A 21,682-nucleotide genomic window follows, 5' to 3' on the forward strand; every position below is an offset into this window, starting at 1 on the left:
CTCTTACAAGACTCCCTTATGCAAATATTTACACTAGAACTTTTAAACATCCACAAACATGCATTTCCCTCTCCCAAATAACATCACCCAGAGTGCTTGGAGCACTTTATGACATGGTGTCTCTGGGCTCTCAGGATGTACGGTATCTCTGAGACCTACCTGCTCAGTCTCCTGGGCTAAGCACAGCTACAGCAGGGAATGTGATGAGCCCCTGCTAAGAGCTGTTGGTATTACAAAGTGGTCTTGAGTATGTCAAAATGTTTTCTTCTATTTTAATCCTGTTTCTACATCAAGGGACACACTAGCAATAGAATTCTTAATTCTGGAACCTTCTACAGACCCATGTTACATTGATCCAGAGGGTCATGGTGACACAAAAGTTTCAAAAGAGACATGGACTCTCAGAAATGCCTGGACAACTTTGGAGGTTAGAGATGTTTCTAAAGGATTCAAGGAGACAGAAAGCAAAGAATGACTCAAGGAAGGAAGGGAAGTAAGAAGGAAGCCAAAAAGGAAAAGAGGAAGGAAGGAAGGAAGGAAGGAAGGAAGGAAGGAAGGAAGGAAGGAGGGAGGGAGGGAGGGAGGGAGGGAGGGAGGGAGGGAAAGAGGGAGAGAGGGAGGGAGGGAGGGAGGGGAGGAGAGTTGCCAAACTTACTTCATCCACATGACCAACAGCACCAAAGATCCTCGCCATCTGTCCAGTGAGGTAGGGGAATTGCTCTGCAATCTCTTTCAGCATCGGGAGGAAACTGTTCAAGGCCAGTGGCTCATGGCCTGCTATTTCTATGAGAATGTTTAGGATGATGTCATTATAGGTTGAATTCTTCAAACTTCTGATCAGGAAAGGAACACATTTCTGAACCACCTGCACAGAGAGAGGAGAGGAGGGAGGGAGAAAGAAATGATAAAGAGAAATGTTAGTCAAATCAGAATCACTTTCCAGAGAAACCTTTGTTGAGACAGTCTCATACTGTAGTCTAGCTAGACTCAGTTTAAAACAATTTTCCCGACTAGGCCTTCTGAGTGCTAAGATTACAGGGACATGGACAGCAACATATTGAATACTAAATCAGGAGGCAAAAATCCTGGGGTTATTAAACTCATGGTAAATCTCCTGACGTTGGAATCTAAACTTTACAATAAAACCATCTGCACCCAAGTCTGTGTTCTTTATAAGGCACAATCTGCTATTGAAATGTGAAGTCCACAAAGTTCCCATGTCACTGATGCCCAAACCAAGCTTTGATGAGCTACACAAAAAGCATTCTTCCAGCAACTACCAGAGCTGCGGTTGAAGGACAGCCAGTGAGTAAGAGGCCCGTGTTGATTTTACTAAAGCCTCCAGTTTGGGGAAATTCTGTTCAAAAATGCTTCATGGTAGGGACAAGAGAGCTGGAAGGTTCATGGTAAGCTGGAAGGGTTTCTCAGTTATTCTCAGTCTCCAGTTTTACTAGAGAATGTCAAGATAAGATATAATTATTAAAGCAAAATGACTTCCACCATAATCCCAGTGCTTAGTAATGCCTTTATGAATATAAGAATTAAATAATTCCTACTAGAAAATATGACATTCTGTGGAATGTAGTGACTAATACACACATATGGAAAGGAAGCCATGGGTAGAATTACTAACTGGGATAAACCAGGTAGTTTTGAGATAACTAAAATCATCCTCTGTATAGATTTAAACTTCATTCATTCATTCATTCATTCATTCATTATTCACTCATTCAAGTCCTTTGGAAGATAAGAACATGGCTAGTTCCTGAGAAGTCATACATCCGCAGTTCTATAAATGTTGCCTGTGTATTTGGGAGGGATTGCATGTCCTTCAGGAGATACCATGAGAGGTCTCTGGTGCATACAGCAAAAGTGTCAGCCAACCGCTCTGGGTCAGGGCAACATACCTGACCTGAGGCATTTGGAAATGGAAAATGCTCACACATTTCCTGCTCATTCTAGAAAACTCTATTTCCCAGCCCTTGCCCTTCAGGTCCTGTTTCTGGAACAACAAGGAGTGTGACACCTGGTGTTTCTAAACATGCCGATTTTGTGTTTTAACTCCAACTGCATAGCCCAAGCCCACAAGACTATGTCATCCGCCTGTCCCTTCATATAAAAAAGGAAAAAGGAAAGGGAGGGGTGGAAGGATAGAAGGAGAGAAAAAGAAATGAGGAGAAAAAGAGTAAAGGAAAAAAAGATTTTTAAAAGCAGACAAGCAGGCACCATGAAAATAAATTCCCCCATTCCCTGAGGGATGTGGATGAAGCCATAGAAGGCCCAGAAAGCAGAACCATCTTGAATACTGTCAACAGCAACCATGACTTTATACATGAAACAAGAGCGGAGTATTTCTCTGTGAATCCTAATAAAGCTAAGTTTATTATGATGATGATAGAAAAGCAAGATATTTCAAAGTTTGTCCAATACATGAAAGCAAAGTGGTACCCTGGCAGGAGAATTTCAATTTCCATATACAGGGTCCCGTCTCCAGGGCCACCTCATTGGGTTGACTTCATGTCTGGCAGAGAGTCCCATGTCTGCTGTGAGCAGAGCAGTCACAGAGACAATGCAGATGGCAGGCACAGAGGAAGCAGACATGGCTCTCTTCCCCTTGTGGCATGCCTCTGAAAGAATTCTCCAATGGCCTCCTTGCCTGGCTTGTCTCCCCATCCCTCATGAGCTAACCTCTTAACTGCCCCCAGAATACCTTGTCCTAAAACTTCAGTTTGATGCTATCAAGATTCCCTCATGATCCAGAGCCAGAAGCCCAATGCCGGGGCCTTAAGCATCTTCACTTAGGGTCTTTCTGCTTCCTCTCCCCCATGGCCAAACTTCCTGGTACCCACTGCTGAAAGCAGAAGGAAGTACCTGCTTCCTCATTTGAATTTCTGCCCACCCTATAGACAGAGGGCCTGGGCTAGCACCCTGCAACCAGATACCCAAATATTCAGCAGCCTTTAAGATATAATCCTCCTGCCTGGTAAATGAGCCTTGCAACAGTCTGAGATGCTTAATTTTGATTTAGCATCTCTGCCCTGCTTATATGAAGTAGGGAGAGATGACTCAACCCTCTTTTTTTCTACCCTTACCTTGTTCCACCTGGCTATCCCAGGCTAATTTAAGCAACCTCTCAGGAATATGAGGTCACTTAACAGTGTAATGTAGATCCAAAAAAAAAAAAATCTCCATAATATATGTTAAGAATGAGAATAGCTTGAAGCCCTGTTTCCAGGAGGGGATCCCCTCAGGGAAATTTCTCGCAGTTCTGACAGCTCATCTCACAGCTAAATCTACTTACAAGCATTTTCTGGCCTTTGTTCCACATTTCCTACGATAAATTGTACAATTGCAATAGGAAAGGTAGAGAAAACTAAGAACTTTTGCTCTTTAATTCTCACCTAAAGTGCAAACAAACCCATTCCTTTTTATCGATTCCTGAATCCTGATTTTTTTTAAAATGTAAAATAAGCAAGCAAATGACTCAGAAGGGCTCTAGTCAGTCATACTCTTAGAGTGGCTTGTGCTGGAATGAACGGACCCAGTCGTGCAGAAGCATCAGGGGCAGGTTTAAGGTGTCTAGGAAAATTCCTAGGCTCTAGTGCCCTGGGCTGTATTTAGTGAGGGGTGGGTTTAAGGTGGGGCACAAGAAGGGGAAGCATGAACAAAACTGTCCAAAGCAAGCAGCCGGAGTGAATCCCAGCCTTGAACTCTGGTTTTTCCTGGACACTAGTTGTTTTTCTTTCCACCCCCTCATAGCAGTTCATAATGTGGCCTCACAACAGAGTTGAAAGTTTGTGGAAACCTCTCTGCAAAGCCAAGGGTACCTTAAGAACAGGGTCATCTGAAAATTATTGACATTTCAAGACCTGTATATTAAGTAGAAGGCAATGTGTGTGTGTGTGTGTGGTGTACTAACACTTAAATTAGTCCTCTGGCAAAATTTTCTAGTTAATCCAGACTTCATTAATTTCTAGAAATCTTTGAAAATGACTGCCATTCCTTTTGTTTATGACTTCTTTCCTCCACAATGATGTTCTGGTAAAGAGGTTCTTCTGTGCAGACTGCTTCTAAAGCGTCGTCTCTCTATTCCTTTGCTCAATCTTCTTCATGTTTTGTAAATGACTTCAAGTAATTATGCCAAATGACCCCTGGGCATTGTGGGCATGGCGACTGGCCTGGTGGATGATGTATGCGGTGTTGTAAGATTTGGCACGAGAATAGGAATGTTCTACTCTGTTGTGTGAAACCCAGGAAATGACCAGTTCCTCTGGGTCTGAATAGTGAGGAGGGAAGACTTTCACTTGCCTCTCTCTGTCACTCATCTTTGCATGCCTGGGGCCAGAAGCCCATGCCTGGGGCTAATAACATGTATGCACACACATTAATAAATTCTGTTCTACTTGCTAGCTAGACCCAGGATGTCCCGTGACAGCCAAGAAAACACTGACTTTATTCTTATAAAGGCAACTTGGAAAACTGACCACACAGACTCTTCCTATAAATGGATCCTGCGGTTCCCCTGGGGATGCTGACCTTGAGTCACTAGCCAGGAATGGCCTCTCTATCTGAGAAGAATAGTGTCCTATAAAGAATCATACCCAGTATTATTGATGAAGGTTAAGAACTTGCCTGACTATCCATGTACTCTTTGAGCTTACAGGTGTGTAGATGCTAAAATTCATGAACCATAAGCTTTGTGTAGAGAAATTGTCTCTATGGGGCCTTGAATGAGGCCTCCCTTTATGGGAAAGGAAGGGTTAACAAGAGACATACTTTATCCCCGAACTATATCATGGTCCAAGGAAGAGGGGTTTTTTGTTTGTTTGTTTGTTTGTTTTTTAAAGATTTATTTATTTTATTTATGTGAGTACATTGTAGCTGTCTTCAGACACACTGGAAGAGGGCAGTAGATCTTATTCCAGATGGCTGTGAGCCAGCATGTGGTTGCTGGGAATTGAACTTAGGACCTTTGGAAGAGCAGTCAGTGATCTTAAACACTGAGCCATCTCTCCAGCCCAGGAAGAGTTTGTTTGTTTGTTTTGTTTTGGTTTTTTAGGCATACTACTGACCAGTCCTGAAAGTCATGTTCTCTCACTGGTCTCAGACGGGAGGTGATGAGTTTGCATTCAACAAACAAAACAAACCCAACCAACCAATCAACCAACCAACCAACCAACCAACCAACCAACCAACCAACCATCCCAGGGAAGTACACTCATTAGAGATATCTCTAATGACCTCTGTTGTAGTTGCTATTCCAACAAGAAAAACAGCAGAAGAAACGTGAGGGACGGTGTGCTTGAACTTCTGCTTTCAAGGATTTCAGACCATCATGGTGTGGAAAGCATGGTTTGGGAGGCTCAGTGCCTACTGGGGTTTCTCACATCATGGAAGACCACGAAGCAGATGTAACCCCCAGAGGACTGTCCTTAGTGGTCTATATCTGCAACATTCTGAAGCAGCACCACCAGCTAGGACAACGTATTCCAGTACGTGAGCATGTGGAAACCCAAACCATCTCCCCCTCCAGGTGACATATGTCAAGCCTTTATCCTGACATGCAGAATCACACCCCTCCATGTCCACCTGCTTATTTCATCTGGAGGGAATTAAGTTAAAATGCGGTCTGCATTTCTGGTTGCTGGCTTCTAGAAAGCTCTAGGCCCCTCTGTAAACTCTCTCTCCATGATCATGCCCCTGACTACTGGGAAAGTAGGTATTCTGTATGTCACTGCCTATGGTAGGGTAGGGTCTAACGGAACCATAGAAGGGAGGGGCAAGTGGAAGGTCCACTTTCATACAAAGAGAAGGGATGGGAGCAGCTGACTAGACAGTGCCCTCTCATGACCTCTTTTAGTGGTTAAAATCTGGGTCAGTGAAGTCCACTCAGTCACTCTAAGTGCCTCCTAGACCTAATCTCTTCACTGTGGGGTCCACTCTCAGAACACACTACGTCATCCAGAGCCTGTTCCTCATTTCAGCCCACTTCTGTCTTTTGTCATTATCTATCTCACACATTCTCCTGCATCCTCTGGACAGCTGTCTGCTTTAGAAGGCGCAGTCCTGTTCTCTGTGTCTCTGTCTCCGACTCTCTGTGCCTCTGTCTCTGTGTCTCTGTATCGTATCTCTCTGTCTCTCTGTCTCTGTCTGTCTATCTGTCTGTCTGTCTCTCTCTCTCTCTGTCTCTCTCCACCACCACCCCCCCCCCGTATGTGAAAAGATTTCTTGGATATAATCACATCAGATTTTAGTTACCACCTGGCCTTATCTATGAAGCTTTGGAACCATGACAAGTGTCCATTCAGATTATCTGTATGTGGAGACTTTAGGGAGGGCAGTTTGACTGTGATTTAGAGAGGGAGATAGGACCTTCAGCAGATGAAGGCCTGAGGGCTGATCAGCATGAGGCCAGTGTGAAATGTCACCTCACCAAGTCATTCCCCATCACTGTGAGTGATCCAAACTTTGGGTTTTCTTCCTATAAATTATAAAAAGCTCACTGTGTGGGATGGAATGAGGGGTGACTTCAAATCACCCACCCAGTGGCCATTACCTGTGGAAATGAGCTCAACTGCTCTCAGTTCCCTTTGGCCACTGTGACCAGGATTGAGAAAACCAGCCCCCTCTTATAACCTTCTCTAGGGGAAGCTGCTTGCACCTAAAGAGGAAAAATGTACACGTCAGGCAGCCTGGCTTCAAAATCTTTCTTATTTTTCACTAGGTATGTGAAATGAAGCCCGGTAACTACTTGGAGCATCTATTTTGATCAAAGTAAAATGGAGGAAGATTAACATACATTGTAGAGTAATTGATAGGATTAAGTGAGCTACTCTGTGTTGAAGAGTCCATTTTAAATAGTCAAGCTGTCTGCAAATTTAGGCAAGAATTCTAATTTATTCATGTGAAAAATATCCACAAAAGAAACACTAGACTAGGTGCTAAGCCAGCATCCTTTGTTGGCTGTGACTAGAATAAAGCAAGGTGCTATCAGAGCACTTGGCTTTCAAATCTCAGGGTGCTTCAGACAAGAGAGGGGCCAAGAATTGGAGGAAAGAGATCCTGGGGGACCTTCTGGAATTTTTAGCTACTTTCTGAAGGACAGGGATAGTAAGCCAAGAAGAGTAAGAATCATGAGGTAAGAGCCTTCCAGAAGGAAAATAGCACGTGTTTGAATGTCCACTGCCCATGAGATAATACCCGCTAGCAGGCCTCATGAACTAGCTCTTGGAAGGTTTGAGGCCAAGAAGTGATGGTGAATAAGGGCACTCATTGCCCTTCCCTGAGCCTCTCAGCAACTGTGACATTCTCACACAACCACTGTGACTTCACATGTGAAATCACCCTCACTCTTGGACCTCTTTGCATTGGGTAGGTGACTTCAGGGCATGCTATATCAGCCTGCAGTGGCTCTATTCTTCTCCATACTCAGTTCTTACTGCATGGGAGATGAGCTAACACAGATCACGTTAGTCTAGATAGAACCACACATTTGTTTTGCTTTAGTTCCCTATCTTCTCAGTCACTCCTCTCCAACTGCATCCATGGTGGTCCTAACAATCGTTTCCATAGAGAACTCATAAGCCCTTTCTTCTATGAGTCTGTGAGAATGCTACCTTATGTAGCATAAAACAACAGCAAACAAACAAATAAACAACAGCAACAACAACAACAACAACACAACCCCAAAGCTGGTTGTGATCACCTGTGTAGATGTGATCTTGAGATGAGGATATTCCCTTGGAGTATATGGGTGATCTCAATGAATTATACGGATCTGAAGGAGACAGGTGGTAGGCCAGAGTCAGAGAAGATATGGAAAGAAACATAGAGGCAAAAGTGATGTTGGTCATGAGTCTACAATGCTACTAGCCTCTGGAAGTCAGAAAAGGCAAGAGAACTGACTCATCACGGAGCCTACAGAAAGAATCAGCCCTGTTGACACATTTCGGATTTTGACTAAGCCTGTCTGTGTGTTTTTTAATTGTTGAATTTGTGCTGTTTTTCTGAAGTGGTAGCAATAATGAATAAACCACAGTATTGTGCCCATTCAGTGGGCCTGCTATTAAGTGGCTCAAAGATCCTGCAGTTGTGTTCCTTAACCCAGCTATACCGGATGTTCCCCGGCCTTTCTGTCCTTCAGCCTTTCTGGAGTTGACTCCTGTATTTGTGATCTGGACGACATTCCCTAAGGTCCTCTAGTATCTTGGTTTATATTGTATTTTTCTCTCACATCTTCCACTTCTTTATATTTATTCTGTTATTCATTTTTGCTGTTTTTGGGGGGGGGGGTTCTGATTGGCAGTTCACACTTACATGGTCACTTCCTAACCCTTCCTTCTACCTGGAACCCACAGTAAGTGGCTGCCTCTCCTCACCGCAACTCCACACATTTTTCCTTTGGGGTCACTGGTGATTCCAGACTGCCAAATCCAGGGTCATTTCCCATCGCAAGTCTTTTTCACTTCTCTAGATTTCACTTCTCTTTTACTTCTCTTGAGTTGTGTTTCCCCTTTAGAGATCATACCACAACTCTTGCTGGCTCACTAAAGCGTCTACTTCCTTTGGTTCCTCTCTCATTCATTCACTCACTCACTCATTCATTCATTCACTCACTCATTTAATAATCTCTTAATCCAACCACTTTTTGTATTTATATCTGCATGAGTGTATGTGTTCATATATGTGCACATGCATGTGTGTGTTTGTGTGGAGACCAGAGGTCACCTTCAGGTGTTGTGCTTCAAGGGCTGTTTATCCTCTCTGTTGAGACAGGGTTTTTCTGCAGGGATCTGGGACTTGGCAATTGAGCTAAGCCAACTGACCAGTGAGCTCCAGGGCTATTAGGTCTTTGCCTCCTTAATGCTGAAGTATTGAAAGCAAATGCTACCATACTTGGGTTTTTATGTGGGGCTGGGAATTGAACTCAGGTCCTTATGCTTATTCAACGGGTACTTTATCTGGTGAGCTATTGAAGTTTTATTATCAGTCCAGTTATAAAGTTAGGGACTAGTTGTGAATATGTAGACATAAGTCCTATGATCTTTAAAGAGTTTATAGTAAACTAGAAGCGTCACATTGTAACAGTGACAATAATAGTTATTGTAATAGTTATTGAAAATAATATTGTTATTATTATTATCCTAAGGACAAAAGTGAAGATGCACACAGGCAGCAGAGAAAACCCAGCCCTCTGACAGTCCTCTGACCTTGTTCTTTAATTTATGATCCCCAAGGAAGTAACAGCCTATGGCTTGAGCCTGACCTATGGAGCAAGGATCTCTGGGAGTGCAGCTGAGGTATGTGTCCACTTCCTGGTTTTCTATCCTGGGGAATCAGGCCTTACTTGGTGTCTGGGACGCCTAACCCTGCTCCTCTTCCTGGAGGCCCCTTGTTCCTCTGCTCTCCCAGCACAGACTGTGCATTTTTAAGGCTTTAGCCTGAGTACTACTCCCTTTAGAGGACCTCATGTACCATCTCCCCCTAAGGCAGAGTTTATAACCCTGAGAAATCTACATCTACTACCTTCTCACACAGCATCCAACTTCTGTCTGAGAGATTAAAAGGGAGATATTTTATTTTCATTATTTGATCCCTTGGACCAAGTCTCATATAAAGTTTGATTGTTTATTTACCATCACACACCCTCATTCATGTACACACACACACACACACACACACACACACACACACACTCACAAAACCTCATGTACGTACACACACATACTCATGTATACATACATACCCCTCATATACATACATATTCCCTCATGCACACATACAAACCTCTTATGTACACACCCCCTCATGTACACACACATACTCTCATGCATACACATACACACACACACACACACACACTTCATACAAATATATTGTAAGTAGAGCTTCTGCTTGCAAGGAAATCCTAAGCACATATAATCTTGCTCAAATTATCCAGAAGCCTGTCTGCTGCGTGGGCCACCACAGTGCGTGCGTTTGGTAAAAGTGTACTTTTTACCTCTACATCTTTTCTCTTTGCTGCTACGTGAAGAAGCCTTAGTAGATGGTACTGTTCTGTCTGCTCCAATTGAGACATCAAGGCCAGGAGTTCTGCCAGGTGTCTGTTGATTGGTTGGGGCTGCTTTTCATATACAGCAGGTAATACCCTTAACAGCATGGCATTTCCTATTGGGGGGTGGGGGACAAAATAAAGGCATCAGCAGTGACTTTATCAACTCCAAAGCAATGGAAATAATATTATTGTCAATATAATAATCTTTGCAATTAAGCAGCACAGCCAATAGCTAAAAGCTCCGTTACATGTAAAAGTTCTGTAAGTCTCATTCTGTAAAAGTTAGTCAGTAGAGCGCCATTCCAACTGATTTGAAAGGGGAGGATATTTAATGATACAATCAGTATTATTCAGTGAATTTTTCTTCCTGAGTAATGCTCCTCAGGGGATACAGGCGTGCATGACAGTAAGCAGACCACACCCCCCGACAAGACAGTTCCCAGAAAGAACTCCTGGTAAGAAGCAACATTTGGTTGATGTTGAAATGAAAAGCGAGCAGTGTTATAAGCATAAACCTAAATGAAACTGAACCAAAAAAAATGTTCTGAGGAATGCGCTCACATTCCTGAGGGGTGGGAGACTTGCTTAGACAAGAGACATTTGGAGACGGTGCCTTAGTCTTAGGGATAATTTAAAAGGTAGCACCACAAATTTAAATCCTCAGTTTTTACACCGTTTCAACAGAGGAAATTTGCACTTAGCTTGTTTGTCACATGTGATTTGCTCAAAGACATGTGTGACACCTGGATTTAAAGTGGCAAAACCTGAAGGAAAAAAATTTCCATAAGCTGTAGCATGTGGGAAGCAGCTGCTTGTGGCTTTACGTATAGATGTTTCACCCCAGTGTCCAGTCGGGTACTTATTAAGTGTCCCAGAGAATTTGGGTTCTAGAGGTTTCTCGAAGAAAACTGTCTTGATTCTATTTACAGCTTTTGATGCTAGGATTGAACCAAGGGCTCCACACATGCCAGGCAAGCACTCTTCAAATGGCCATATTCACCCCAACACAGTCTGTGGTTTAGTTTTTCTTTAAAATCGGCTTTATTATGGAAAGTATACACAGGAAGAATCAAACAAGCAGAAAGTATACATATGTAAACCTTCATTAAGTGGAGAGGATGTGTGAATTCACAAAAGACATTTCATTATGAACATCAAGGAGAGAAAGCTTGAGTTTCTAGAATATGAGTATTAATATTCAGTGAAAGCAGACAAATTTAATGTATTTGGGTAAGGAATGTTAAGACTTCCTTTTCGTAGAGTAGTTTCGAACATGTCTTAGCAAGACATCCACAGAAAGAAAAATTTGGAAATAAATTAAAAAAAAATAGTTTGTAAGAGCCAGGTGTGGTGTGGTACACATCTTCCACCTCAGTACTTGGGAGACTGAGACAGGAGGATGACCACAAGTTCACTGGACTACGTACTGAGTTCAAGACAAGCTTGGGCCACATAGCAGGACCTTGTCTCAAAGTGAAGCTAACAACTACACATAAAGAAGTTTGCCCTGGGACAAGAGATGGCACAGCATTTAAGAGCACTGGCTGCTCTTCCAAGGACTAGAGATTGAGTCCCAGCACCCACATTGTGGCTCGAAACCTCACAGTTAAAGAGGATACAGCACCCTCTTTTGGCCTCCACAGGCACCAGCCATGCACTTGCACACAAAACACCTGGATGTATAAAATTAGAGTAAATTTTAAAAATGATGCTGTTCCCATCACTATTTTATAACAATTTAATACCAAACAATATATTTTGTTAGGTTTCTGCTTGTTTTTGTATAGTGTTTCTCCTTAAATCTGGGGAATTTTGGTTCAGTACATAATTGATGTAGAACACATTAGGTCATGGAACTCAGCTGTGTCTGCACACTGGTCAGCTGATGGGAAGGGTCACACTGAACGGGGCTGTAGCTAGAATCTGGGACAGGAATCTGCTGTATGGCTTTTTACTACTATCTCCAACAAAGGCCCTCGGGGGGAAATCCCTAGATTAGTCATTTTCGACTGACTTCAATTTCAACGAAATAAACCCAAAATAAGTGCCAAAGAGCTTACTTTATTTTTCAGTTCAAAACTGATGAAGAAATCTGAATGTAGAAATTCTGTAAAAATATTCCACTTCTAAGTCACATTTTGTTTTAGATAACGAATGTCTCCAGCCCACATACGAGCATAAGAAATGATAAAAGCGACAATGATGTGCCTGCCACCCAGCTGCACCAAAACTTTGCCTCGTGCCATAAGTGTTTCCTGACCAATTTTTTTTTTTTCTCCTCAGAGGCAATCATCCCTGTGAAGTTAGTATTTCTCATTGTTGTGGAGGGTTTTATACCTTAGTTACATGTGTGGATCCATTATCATCTTAGAGCTCTTTTCCTGCTTTATAATTTTACATGAATGAATTAATTACATGCAGAACTCTTTGCAAACTATTTTATTCCATTCGCTATTATGCTGGTTTTCATTCAAATCGGCCTCTTATTTTTATTCTTCCTGTTTGCCCCTCTACCCTGGGGCACCATTTTGTTAATGTACTCTATGGCTGAAAGACATTATTTTCTATAGCTTCCAGAAGAAATCATCAGAAAAAGGCCCGAAATCACTCAGACTTGTTATCTTCTGTCTTCTGAAGCCCAGATCTAGCCATACCACTCCGGGGCATATACTCAAAAGATGCTCCACCAAACTACAGAAACACCTGCTGCACTATGTTCATAGCAGCCTTATTTGTAATAGCCAGAAACTAGAAACAACTCAGGTGTCCATCAACTGAAGAATGGATCAAGTGTGGTACATTTACACAATGCAATATTACTCAGCTATTAAAAACAAAGATGTCGTGAAATTTGCAGGCAAATGGATGGAACTAGAAAAGATCGTCCTGAGTGAGGTAACCCAGGCCCAGAAAGACACACATGGTATGTGCTCACTTGTAATTGGACATTAGCCATACAGTTCAGGTAACCATGCTACCATCCACAGACACTGAAAGAACAGTAAGCATTTTTATCCAGTTCTTCCACATTGCTTTTTCAGACAGGGTCTCTTGTGGGCCTTAACTTGCCCAATAGGCTTCGCTGTCTGGCCAGGGATCTCAGAGGCTCTCTGTACTGGCATTAGGGCCTCACAGCACCATATCAGGCTTCTTAATGTGGACTCTAGAAACTGAACTTGGGCCCACAGCCTTAGGAGAGAAGCTCCTTACAAAGCTGTGGCTCCACACTGCCCTTTAAACAATATCGTATTGTCTCATATTGCCATCGCTTTCTGATGACTTTAACGGTTTCAAACATACCCTGTCTTTAGCCATGATCTCAAATAAGTGAAGCTCTTGAGCAGGGGCCTGATGCCTTTTGACTTTGTGTTGATTCCCTCCGTGTCTAGCTATGTTTAACTGTGGATTCATTTTTATGGTGCTGGATGGTACATGCATGTGCATTCCAGATGCGTAAGGGCACTCAGGCAAGGGAAGTCACTCGTGAGTCTCTGTCAGGAGCAGAGGAATTTACCTATGGAAATCCAAGAGGCAGCCTTCTGAGAGGCCTGGCATGAGGGTAGTAGTCTTGCCATCATGATCAGGCTGTGACTGGTAACCCTCCCCCTCCATCTCCTTTGTGTATTGGGGACTTGTATCAGCTCAGGGGCTTAACCTCTGGGAGTGGTTGGTTCCCTCTAGATCCGTGTAGTTTTCTTGCTTTATTTGGAGTTTATTCAAATGTTTTAATTTTTATCACTATTATTATGACCTATCAACACCTATCTAGGTACTTTGCACTGGGGGAGGGGGCAGGTTTACAGACACACACACACACACACACACACACACACACACACAGAGTCACTAATGTAAATTTAAAACAGGAACTTGATAGGATACATCAAGAATACCCAAGCACCTAAAGCCACTATATTCCCACCCTCACTTTCCTGTTTTACTGGGTTTTGACCCTGCTGTACTGTGTTTTTTAGTTGCTCCACCAGAGGAGACTAGTTAGTCAGGATTGACTTTGAGAGTCTTAGAAGTTCTTAATGGCCTAGGTTATTTTGGAGTCACGGAATCATTTTCTATAGCTTGGTCTTGAGAAAGTATCCAAAGGAAAAGTGAAAAAAAAAGTTTTCCATAACTTCAGGGGTTGTGGAGTAATGAAAGCTCACACCAAATGCCAAAATGATAATTTGCCCCGTAACTCTGTGCTCCTCACCCCCCAAAGCGCTAGCACTTCAGGTTACAGCAACTAATCCTCAGGGGCACCAGAAAAGTCCAGCTTCCCTCCCCTTCTCCCCCTGACTCGCCTCTAATTAATCTGCCTGCAGTGTGGACCTCGGTGGTTTAACATTGTGCAACCTCTTCAGCTCCCTTGCCCTCCCACCCAACCCCCTCCCCCAAATCCAGGGGAACTCCCTCGCGCTGTGCCACCGACATTACTCATTCATCCCGTTCACGCTTTGGAGCCTTTATTAAGGGCTTCACTCCTGCCTCACTCTATCTCTCCCGGGCTCAAACTCGGATCACTGGAGAGTCTCGCTTCATCTCCTGCGGTGGCTGCGAAGCAAATTTCGCCTCTCCAGCAATGCACTTCCCTGCGATCCTGCTTTGTGCTCTCTGGTCTGCAGTAGTGGCTGAGACCTCGGATGACTACGAGCTCATGTATGTGAATTTGGACAACGAAATAGACAATGGACTTCATCCCACCGAGGACCGTAAGTTCATTTTAACTCTCTCAGCTTATCAAAACTACATAACTCACTTTTTGGGGGGCGCAATTAACATAATTAACATAGATAGCCAATGAAGCAAGCTAAAATTACACTTTATTTGTGAAAGCAAGGACTGGGGGAAAAAGGAAAGCAAGAAAGCAAGGACTGTTTGAGAAAAGCCAGAGGTTTTAAATTATTTTTGTAACATTTATGATGAGTTAAGCTATACGAAATCTTTAACTGTTTTTAGCTATATTAATGGCATTTCCCCAGTTAGCTTAACATGTCCTATAAAGAATAGTCCTGTGTCATCTTTGAGTTTACACGCACGCTGTTTTCAGAGCTATCCTTAGAAGGAGAGCGGTTGCTGGGGACAGGCTGAAACTTGGGGTCACCAAGAGTGCAACCCACGGCCACCCAGGGCAAGCTGGTAACACTTGTGTATGTCCTGCGCTCTAGCCACGCCATGCGACTGCCGCCAGGAGCACTCGGAGTGGGACAAGCTGTTCATCATGCTGGAGAACTCGCAGATGCGGGAGGGCATGCTGTTGCAGGCCACCGACGACGTCCTCCGTGGAGAGCTGCAGCGGCTGCGGGCCGAGCTGGGGCGGCTGGCGGGCGGCATGGCGAGGCCGTGCGCAGCCGGTGGCCCCGCAGACGCCAGGCTCGTGCGGGCGCTGGAGCCGCTGTTGCAGGAGAGCCGTGACGCGAGCCGCAGGCTGGCGCGTCTGGAGGACGCGGAAGCGCGGAGACCCGAGGCGACAGTGCCTGGCCTAGGCGCTGTGCTGGAGGAACTGCGGCGGACGCGCGCCGACCTGAGCGCCGTGCAGAGCTGGGTCGCTCGCCACTGGCTGCCCGAAGGTAAGCACCCGGAGTTGAGCCCACGGTCGGCTCTGTCCCTAGAGGCAAGCTTTTGTGGGGACCCTCACACTCAGAGCCCCGGTACTTTTCATAGGCACACTCACAGAGCTCAGACACACCATGCCAGGCAGGCTCATTGCCTTTTAAAAGTATTTCCAAGCCCGAGGAGCCCAAAAGAAAAAACGAGGATTTAACCATCAGTCTGGAAGTTGACGTCAGAGGTTCCTGATACCGGATCCGACCAGATATTGAAGGAGTCCATTGGCAGGTGTTTAACAGTGACCCTCCTCGCTGCCCTGAGTCCCTCCGTTAGGGATTTCCACGTCTTCTAATTTTATCCCATCACTTTCTTTAGGCCAGCTCCTGTTTCCTCCGCACTATTTCAGGGCCCTGGCTAACTTCAGCGACTTTCCCAGCCCCTCGGCCGACTCCTCCCCCTCTGCTCCTTCTGAGCTGACTGGAGCCTAATTGGATCTCCTGCAGACTCAGCAGAATCCCTCCAGGGTTCCCTCATCCCAGTTTAGTTCCACAGTGAAGGTCAAGGGGTGCAGGCTCCGGGGCATGCCCGATAAAGTCAGGCGCAGGAGTCTGATGGAGTAGATGACTGCTTTATCCAATCCCCCAGGACCACACAAGAAAGGGACTATTCAGACTGTGCAACTTGTCAAAGCCCCACATGAACTCCATAAAACTCCCAACTGATGAGGGCCCCTTTGGTATACTCTTAAAAGCTAACAAAACAGGAAGAACATTGGAGCCTAGTAATTCCGTTCTTAAGTCAAATTTCTGACAGGAGCAGTGATGTTTTGTGGTAGATTGTTCTAGAAAATTAGTGCCTTCTGCAGACAAATAGCCCTGGTACTCCTCGTGAGTCTCAGAAACAATGACAAACAATCCCACCCTATCTCATATTTCCAATGAAATGAAGCTTATTGGATGGGATAGGAGGAAGGACACTCCAGAGCACAGTTCATTCCTTTATAGAAACTACCCTACAATCAGTCCTTCCTAACTACTTGAACTATGGAGGTCATGCCCTTAAGTTCAAAGCATAATTCTTCAGAGAAAAAGCATAAATCAAATCTAAAGCAAACTTTGTGACAATTTTAAACGCATGGATTTTTTTGTTTGTTTTGCAAGCTCTGTAGAGTAGTGCCCTATAAAGGAAGAATTACTTTGTCTCCTCATCTGTTAGTTAGAAAATGTATACATTTCCGAATTCTAAACTGTTGTTGGTGCTTACTAGCCAATCATACTTTCACCTACAGTCTTTGACTGGTCCTCTCTTTCTCTCCTGCCAACTTGGTCCCCAGAGGACTCCTAATTATGTTGTGGTCTGCCTCCTAAGAACCTGGTTTTCATTTTGCTTGGTCTTTGATAATATCATTACAAAGACTTATTAGTTGAAAGCCATTTCATGAGAGAGTTCCTGACATTTCAAAGACGTCTCAAGGGCCTCCATCACTGTTCTGCACAAGAAACCCACACAATCTGCTAGCATACTACTTTACAGCATGAACTCAGGTAGCTACCATGGCCGACAGGGATGCTGGGTCCCCAAAAGACAGTCATGGGCAGCCCTGGCATGTAATCTGCACTGCCTGGCCTTATTTAAACAGGAAGGCAGTTAATTAGGTTGTAGTGGATGCCCCCTTGGACAGTATTTTGAACTTACAGAGGCCAGGAGATTCCAAATGCACAGAAATGAGTCTTTTGTTTCCAAAATCGTTATTTGATTGAATTGTTGTAGCTACGTAGAGGAAGAATCCTACCTTGAAAATGCCTCATTTAAATTTTTTTTCATGAATGGTTAGAATTTTTTTTAAAGAGTTCTGTTATCATTTGGGGGCATTGCTACCATGGTTGCTCTTATACAATTTTTCTATATTTCAATTTTTCTTTGACTATTACTAAAAGATATGGTCTATGTTTAATAGTTTTTGGACTGAGCCTAGCTCAGAGCTACTAATGGGAATTTACTATACTTTATAGGACATTTGATATGCACATGTTCTACGGAATTACCAGCTAGTGCTTAAATGTTCCGGGAGTGACTTTTCAAAGCTACCTTATAGCATCTCCTTTGGGTTATTATAAAGAGAACATCTAGCCTACCTTAGTTTTTCTCAGATACACCGAAAAGCAGAACCCCTATATTCAAGGCCTTAGCACTTCCCAAGTCTTCACCTTGGCATCTTATCTGGGGATGCAGCCTCATGAGCAGCAGAGGTTGGGTAGATGAGTCTCATGTCCATGTTCAAGGCCCATGTCTTCTGAATGTTCTCAGCAGAAACACAATCTCTTATAAAAGCCTTCAGAAAAATTCCCTTTTTAAAAGCATTTTCTATAGTGGTGTGACTATAAAATTTATAAGTTTAAAAGCATATTCTTGGCCTGCGCAGATTTGAGTGCAGTATACTTGTAACTTACAGACTTGCAGTCCTGGGTCATTACCCCCCCCCCCCCCCCCCAAATATTAACAAAAAACAACACATACAATATATTTCCCAAGACAGGAATCTGGGAGTCAAAGCTCTGCTGTCTTGTCAGGTCTTATTACATATTTTCCTCAATTACATTTCCAATGCTATCCCAAAAGTCCCCCCCCCCCCCCACTTAAGTATAGACAACACTAAAGGTTGATAAGATTATAAACTTCATCAAAAACTGTATGATTCTCACTAGCAGTAAATTATTCAGAATTCGGGTCTTCTATTAAGAGGCAATATAATGTGTTGGCCTCTGCCAGCAGACCAACCAAACTAAAGCCCGAGCTTTAAAATTTAGCTACTACAGAAGCATAGGTTATTTTGCCACAGTTTTCCCACCCATAAAGTGGGATTAAGAAGACTTTAAAAGCAAGTATGAAGATGTATTAAGGTGATGAACAAATTGGTTAGAACACTATCTGGGACATAGTAAGTACCTGATAAACATCAGTCATCATTACTACACTTTGCTTCCTGTCAAAGCTCAGTTTGCAAACTGGTTCTGCTGTGCACAGCAGTAATTTCAGTCCCTTGAAGGTGGAGACAGGAGAATCAGACGCTAGAAGTTATCCTTAGCTGTATGTACAATGGTCAGTCCAGGCTACATGAGGACTTGTTTCACACAGCCAATAATAATCATAAGACACTGTAGTTTCCTATAAACTCTGAAAAGGTACCAACATCCAAGATCATATGGTACATGAAACTGTATTCCCTAGTGACATGGCTATTCTAAAACATTATTTTAAAAGACGTGCCGATAATGGCTACCGAGACTGAGCTAGGTCCATTGATTTTTATAGATTTATTGTTTTAAGATCATGGCAAAGCTAAGAAGGGAATCGAATAGTTTCTTAAAAAGTACTTAGGAACAATAGAATCCTCTGAAATTGTGATTCAACAGTTCAATGAAAGACATAGATTGAATGGGAGATGGTTATTCAACACAGTCTTGGTTATCCGTGGGTTGAGTTGGCACTTTCTTTCGATTTGCAAATGTCTTTATTCAGTTGCTTCACTGAATAAGCCAAGCATTTCTTCCTTACTTTTATTTTCTTTGCTCTGTAGAGATCAGACTGGAGGCCCCATGAGTCATAACACAGTGCTGTATATAGTTATCAAATATAGTTAATATAACTGAATATCAAAATAACTCTGGAACTGAACCCCCCCCCCTTGTATTCTCTTGCTACTCCAGGTTGTGAAACAGCAATTTTCTTCCCAATGCGTTCGAAGAAGATTTTTGGAAGCGTGCATCCTGTGAGACCAATGAAGCTTGAATCTTTTAGTATTTGCATTTGGGTCAAAGCCACAGATGTATTAAACAAAACCATCCTGTTTTCTTATGGCACAAAGTGGAACCCCTATGAGATTCAGCTGTATCTCAGTTCCCAGTCCCTAGTGTTGGTGGTGGGTGGAAAGGAGAACAAGATAGCTGCAGACACTGTGGTGTCCCTGGGGAGGTGGTCCCACCTGTGTGGCACCTGGAGTTCAGAGCAGGGGAGCATGTCCCTGTGGGCAAACGGGGAGCTGGTGGCTACCACTGTAGAGATGGCCAAAAGTCACTCTGTTCCTGAGGGTGGACTCCTACAGATTGGCCAAGAAAAGAATGGCTGCTGTGTAGGTGGGGGCTTTGACGAATCATTAGCATTTTCTGGAAGAATCACAGGCTTCAATATCTGGGATCGGGTTCTCAGCGAGGAGGAGATACGGGCCAGTGGAGGAGTCGAATCCTGTCACATCCGGGGAAATGTCGTCGGGTGGGGAGTCACAGAGATTCAGGCGCATGGAGGAGCCCAGTATGTTTCTTAAGTGTTGTGAAAATCTACTTGAAGCCAAAGGAGACTCACATTTTAAATATGCCAGTTGGAAAAGTCTGAAAACTTCGGTGCGTAATAAGAACACTTGAAACGAATGAAGGAGAGACTTGAGATTGTCTTTGTTTATCTTGGCAAAATACTGAATACACAGTTGAAGGGAAAGCTTGAGAGAAGGCTCCAGGATGTTGTTACTAAGCCTTATACTGTGGTGCTTTCAGATTAATGTCTGCCTCTGTCAGATAAACCCTCAGATAACTAAACAGGACTGGACTCTGAACAGAGGGACGATTGTGTGACTTTTTTTTTTTTTTTTGGTTAATTTTATTTTGGCCAGAGACATTTTTATATTGGAAGAATAACAAAACAAGCTCTGTTGCCCATTGTTCATTCTTTCTGGTGTGTATTTTGTGACAAAAGAGATGATGAGAAAACCATATTTATACCACAAAGTGACTTATTAACGAACATAAATGTAGTTTACTTGTTATAATCCAATGTTCCATTTGGGAGAAGGTAGTTGTGTAATTTATATTGTGAAATGGATTTGTATTAATTTTATTTTTGTAAAAGTCTACTGTAAATAAAATGTTTTATAAAGCTAGCCCGTGTCCTCAAAACTTAAGCTTAAGAGCAGGATTGAAGCAAATCCACATTTGTTCATTTAGAGTAGGCAAGTTGTTTTCAGAGACTGCTATGAAAACAGCAATAGTTTATATTGTTAGAAGCAAACTCTACTGCTGCTATAAGCTTTTGTGTCCTACAGGTTGTAAGAAATAGGGTCTTAGCTAAATGCATTCATCTCTCTGGGCTTTAGTGTTTTCAACTGAGGAGCAGAGGAAGAAATGACTTAATGAGTCTGTGAACTTATACAATTTTCTGCCCTGTTGTAACACAAACAAACATATATAATCTGAGCTCTCCTTGTATACATGGCACATGTATGCAATGGCCAGATGCATGTTCTAGCTCTCGGCATTGCTACACAAAGCTTTTATCTACAAAATTCATATTCAAGAACTTCCCAAACAAGTTATCAGAAAAACTCGAAAATGAAAGAGCTCATCATGTTTTATGTAAATTAAGATTTTGTGCACTCATAGATCTTCTAGGCTATGTGTGATCAGTTGGATATGCATGGTAGGACTGTCGGGGGACTAAGAATCTAAACAAGAAGCAAGGCCTATCCATCTTCTTCTTAGTAATGGAGAGGCCAGAGAACCCTGCACGTTCAGGAGTTTGGGTAAGATCCCCACCAATCTCCTCTTGAGGATTCTATGCAAAGAATCCCAGAACCCTGTAAAGCTGCTATAGAAATGCCGTAGAATCACAGTGAGCATGTATCCTCCTAAATAGATAGCCAGAGAACCATGGGAACTTCCTACTCATGAGGTAGGGCCATGGGTAAATCTGTAACTGTCCAGCTGAGGTTCCTATACATTTGCTTTGATCTACTCAGTAAAAGAAAGGAACAGGGATCTAGTGTCTTCCAGAAATAAAGCACCACGGATCTACTATGTTTGGAGGATGTTTACAGAATGCGTACAGCTTCATCCTACTTTTGAAATCTACAAAGTCAGGCCTATGAGTCTGTAACGAAATTACTTAGTTACGAGCTGATATATAGCCCAGTCTTCCACTCTTAGGAATTATACAACTCAACATTTCTGACGCATTGGCCCCATGCTAAGTTCTTATGTAGCTTTTCTCTACGTTGATTGGATTCTCATCTGGAAGAAATACTAGACCCAGCCTTAG

General features: G+C 43.1%; 2 protein-coding genes across 5 annotated transcripts in view; one reads left to right on the forward strand and one right to left on the reverse strand.

Annotated features, from left to right (window-relative positions):
• Window positions 1-21,682, reverse strand: part of Veph1 (ventricular zone expressed PH domain containing 1) — a 213,456-nt gene that overhangs the window by 142,268 nt on the left and 49,506 nt on the right. For all 4 annotated transcript variants that reach the window (XM_021158192.2, XM_021158191.2, XM_029474775.1 and 1 more), the window contains exons 5-6: window positions 10,001-10,167; window positions 656-865 (exon numbers count right to left, since the gene is read on the reverse strand). In XM_021158192.2, the coding sequence (XP_021013851.2) occupies window positions 656-865; window positions 10,001-10,167 (377 nt within the window). The remainder of the gene's footprint in view (window positions 1-655; window positions 866-10,000; window positions 10,168-21,682) is intronic.
• On the forward strand, window positions 14,459-20,527 carry Ptx3 (pentraxin 3). Its single transcript, XM_021158194.2, has 3 exons — window positions 14,459-14,760; window positions 15,217-15,618; window positions 19,306-20,527. The coding sequence occupies exons 1-3, from the start codon at window positions 14,631-14,633 to the stop codon at window positions 19,917-19,919; spliced, it is 1,146 nt and encodes a 381-aa protein (XP_021013853.1). The 5' UTR covers window positions 14,459-14,630; the 3' UTR covers window positions 19,920-20,527.

Source organism: Mus caroli, chromosome 3 (assembly GCF_900094665.2).
Source record: "Mus caroli chromosome 3, CAROLI_EIJ_v1.1, whole genome shotgun sequence".
Classification (NCBI taxonomy): domain Eukaryota; kingdom Metazoa; phylum Chordata; class Mammalia; order Rodentia; family Muridae; genus Mus; species Mus caroli.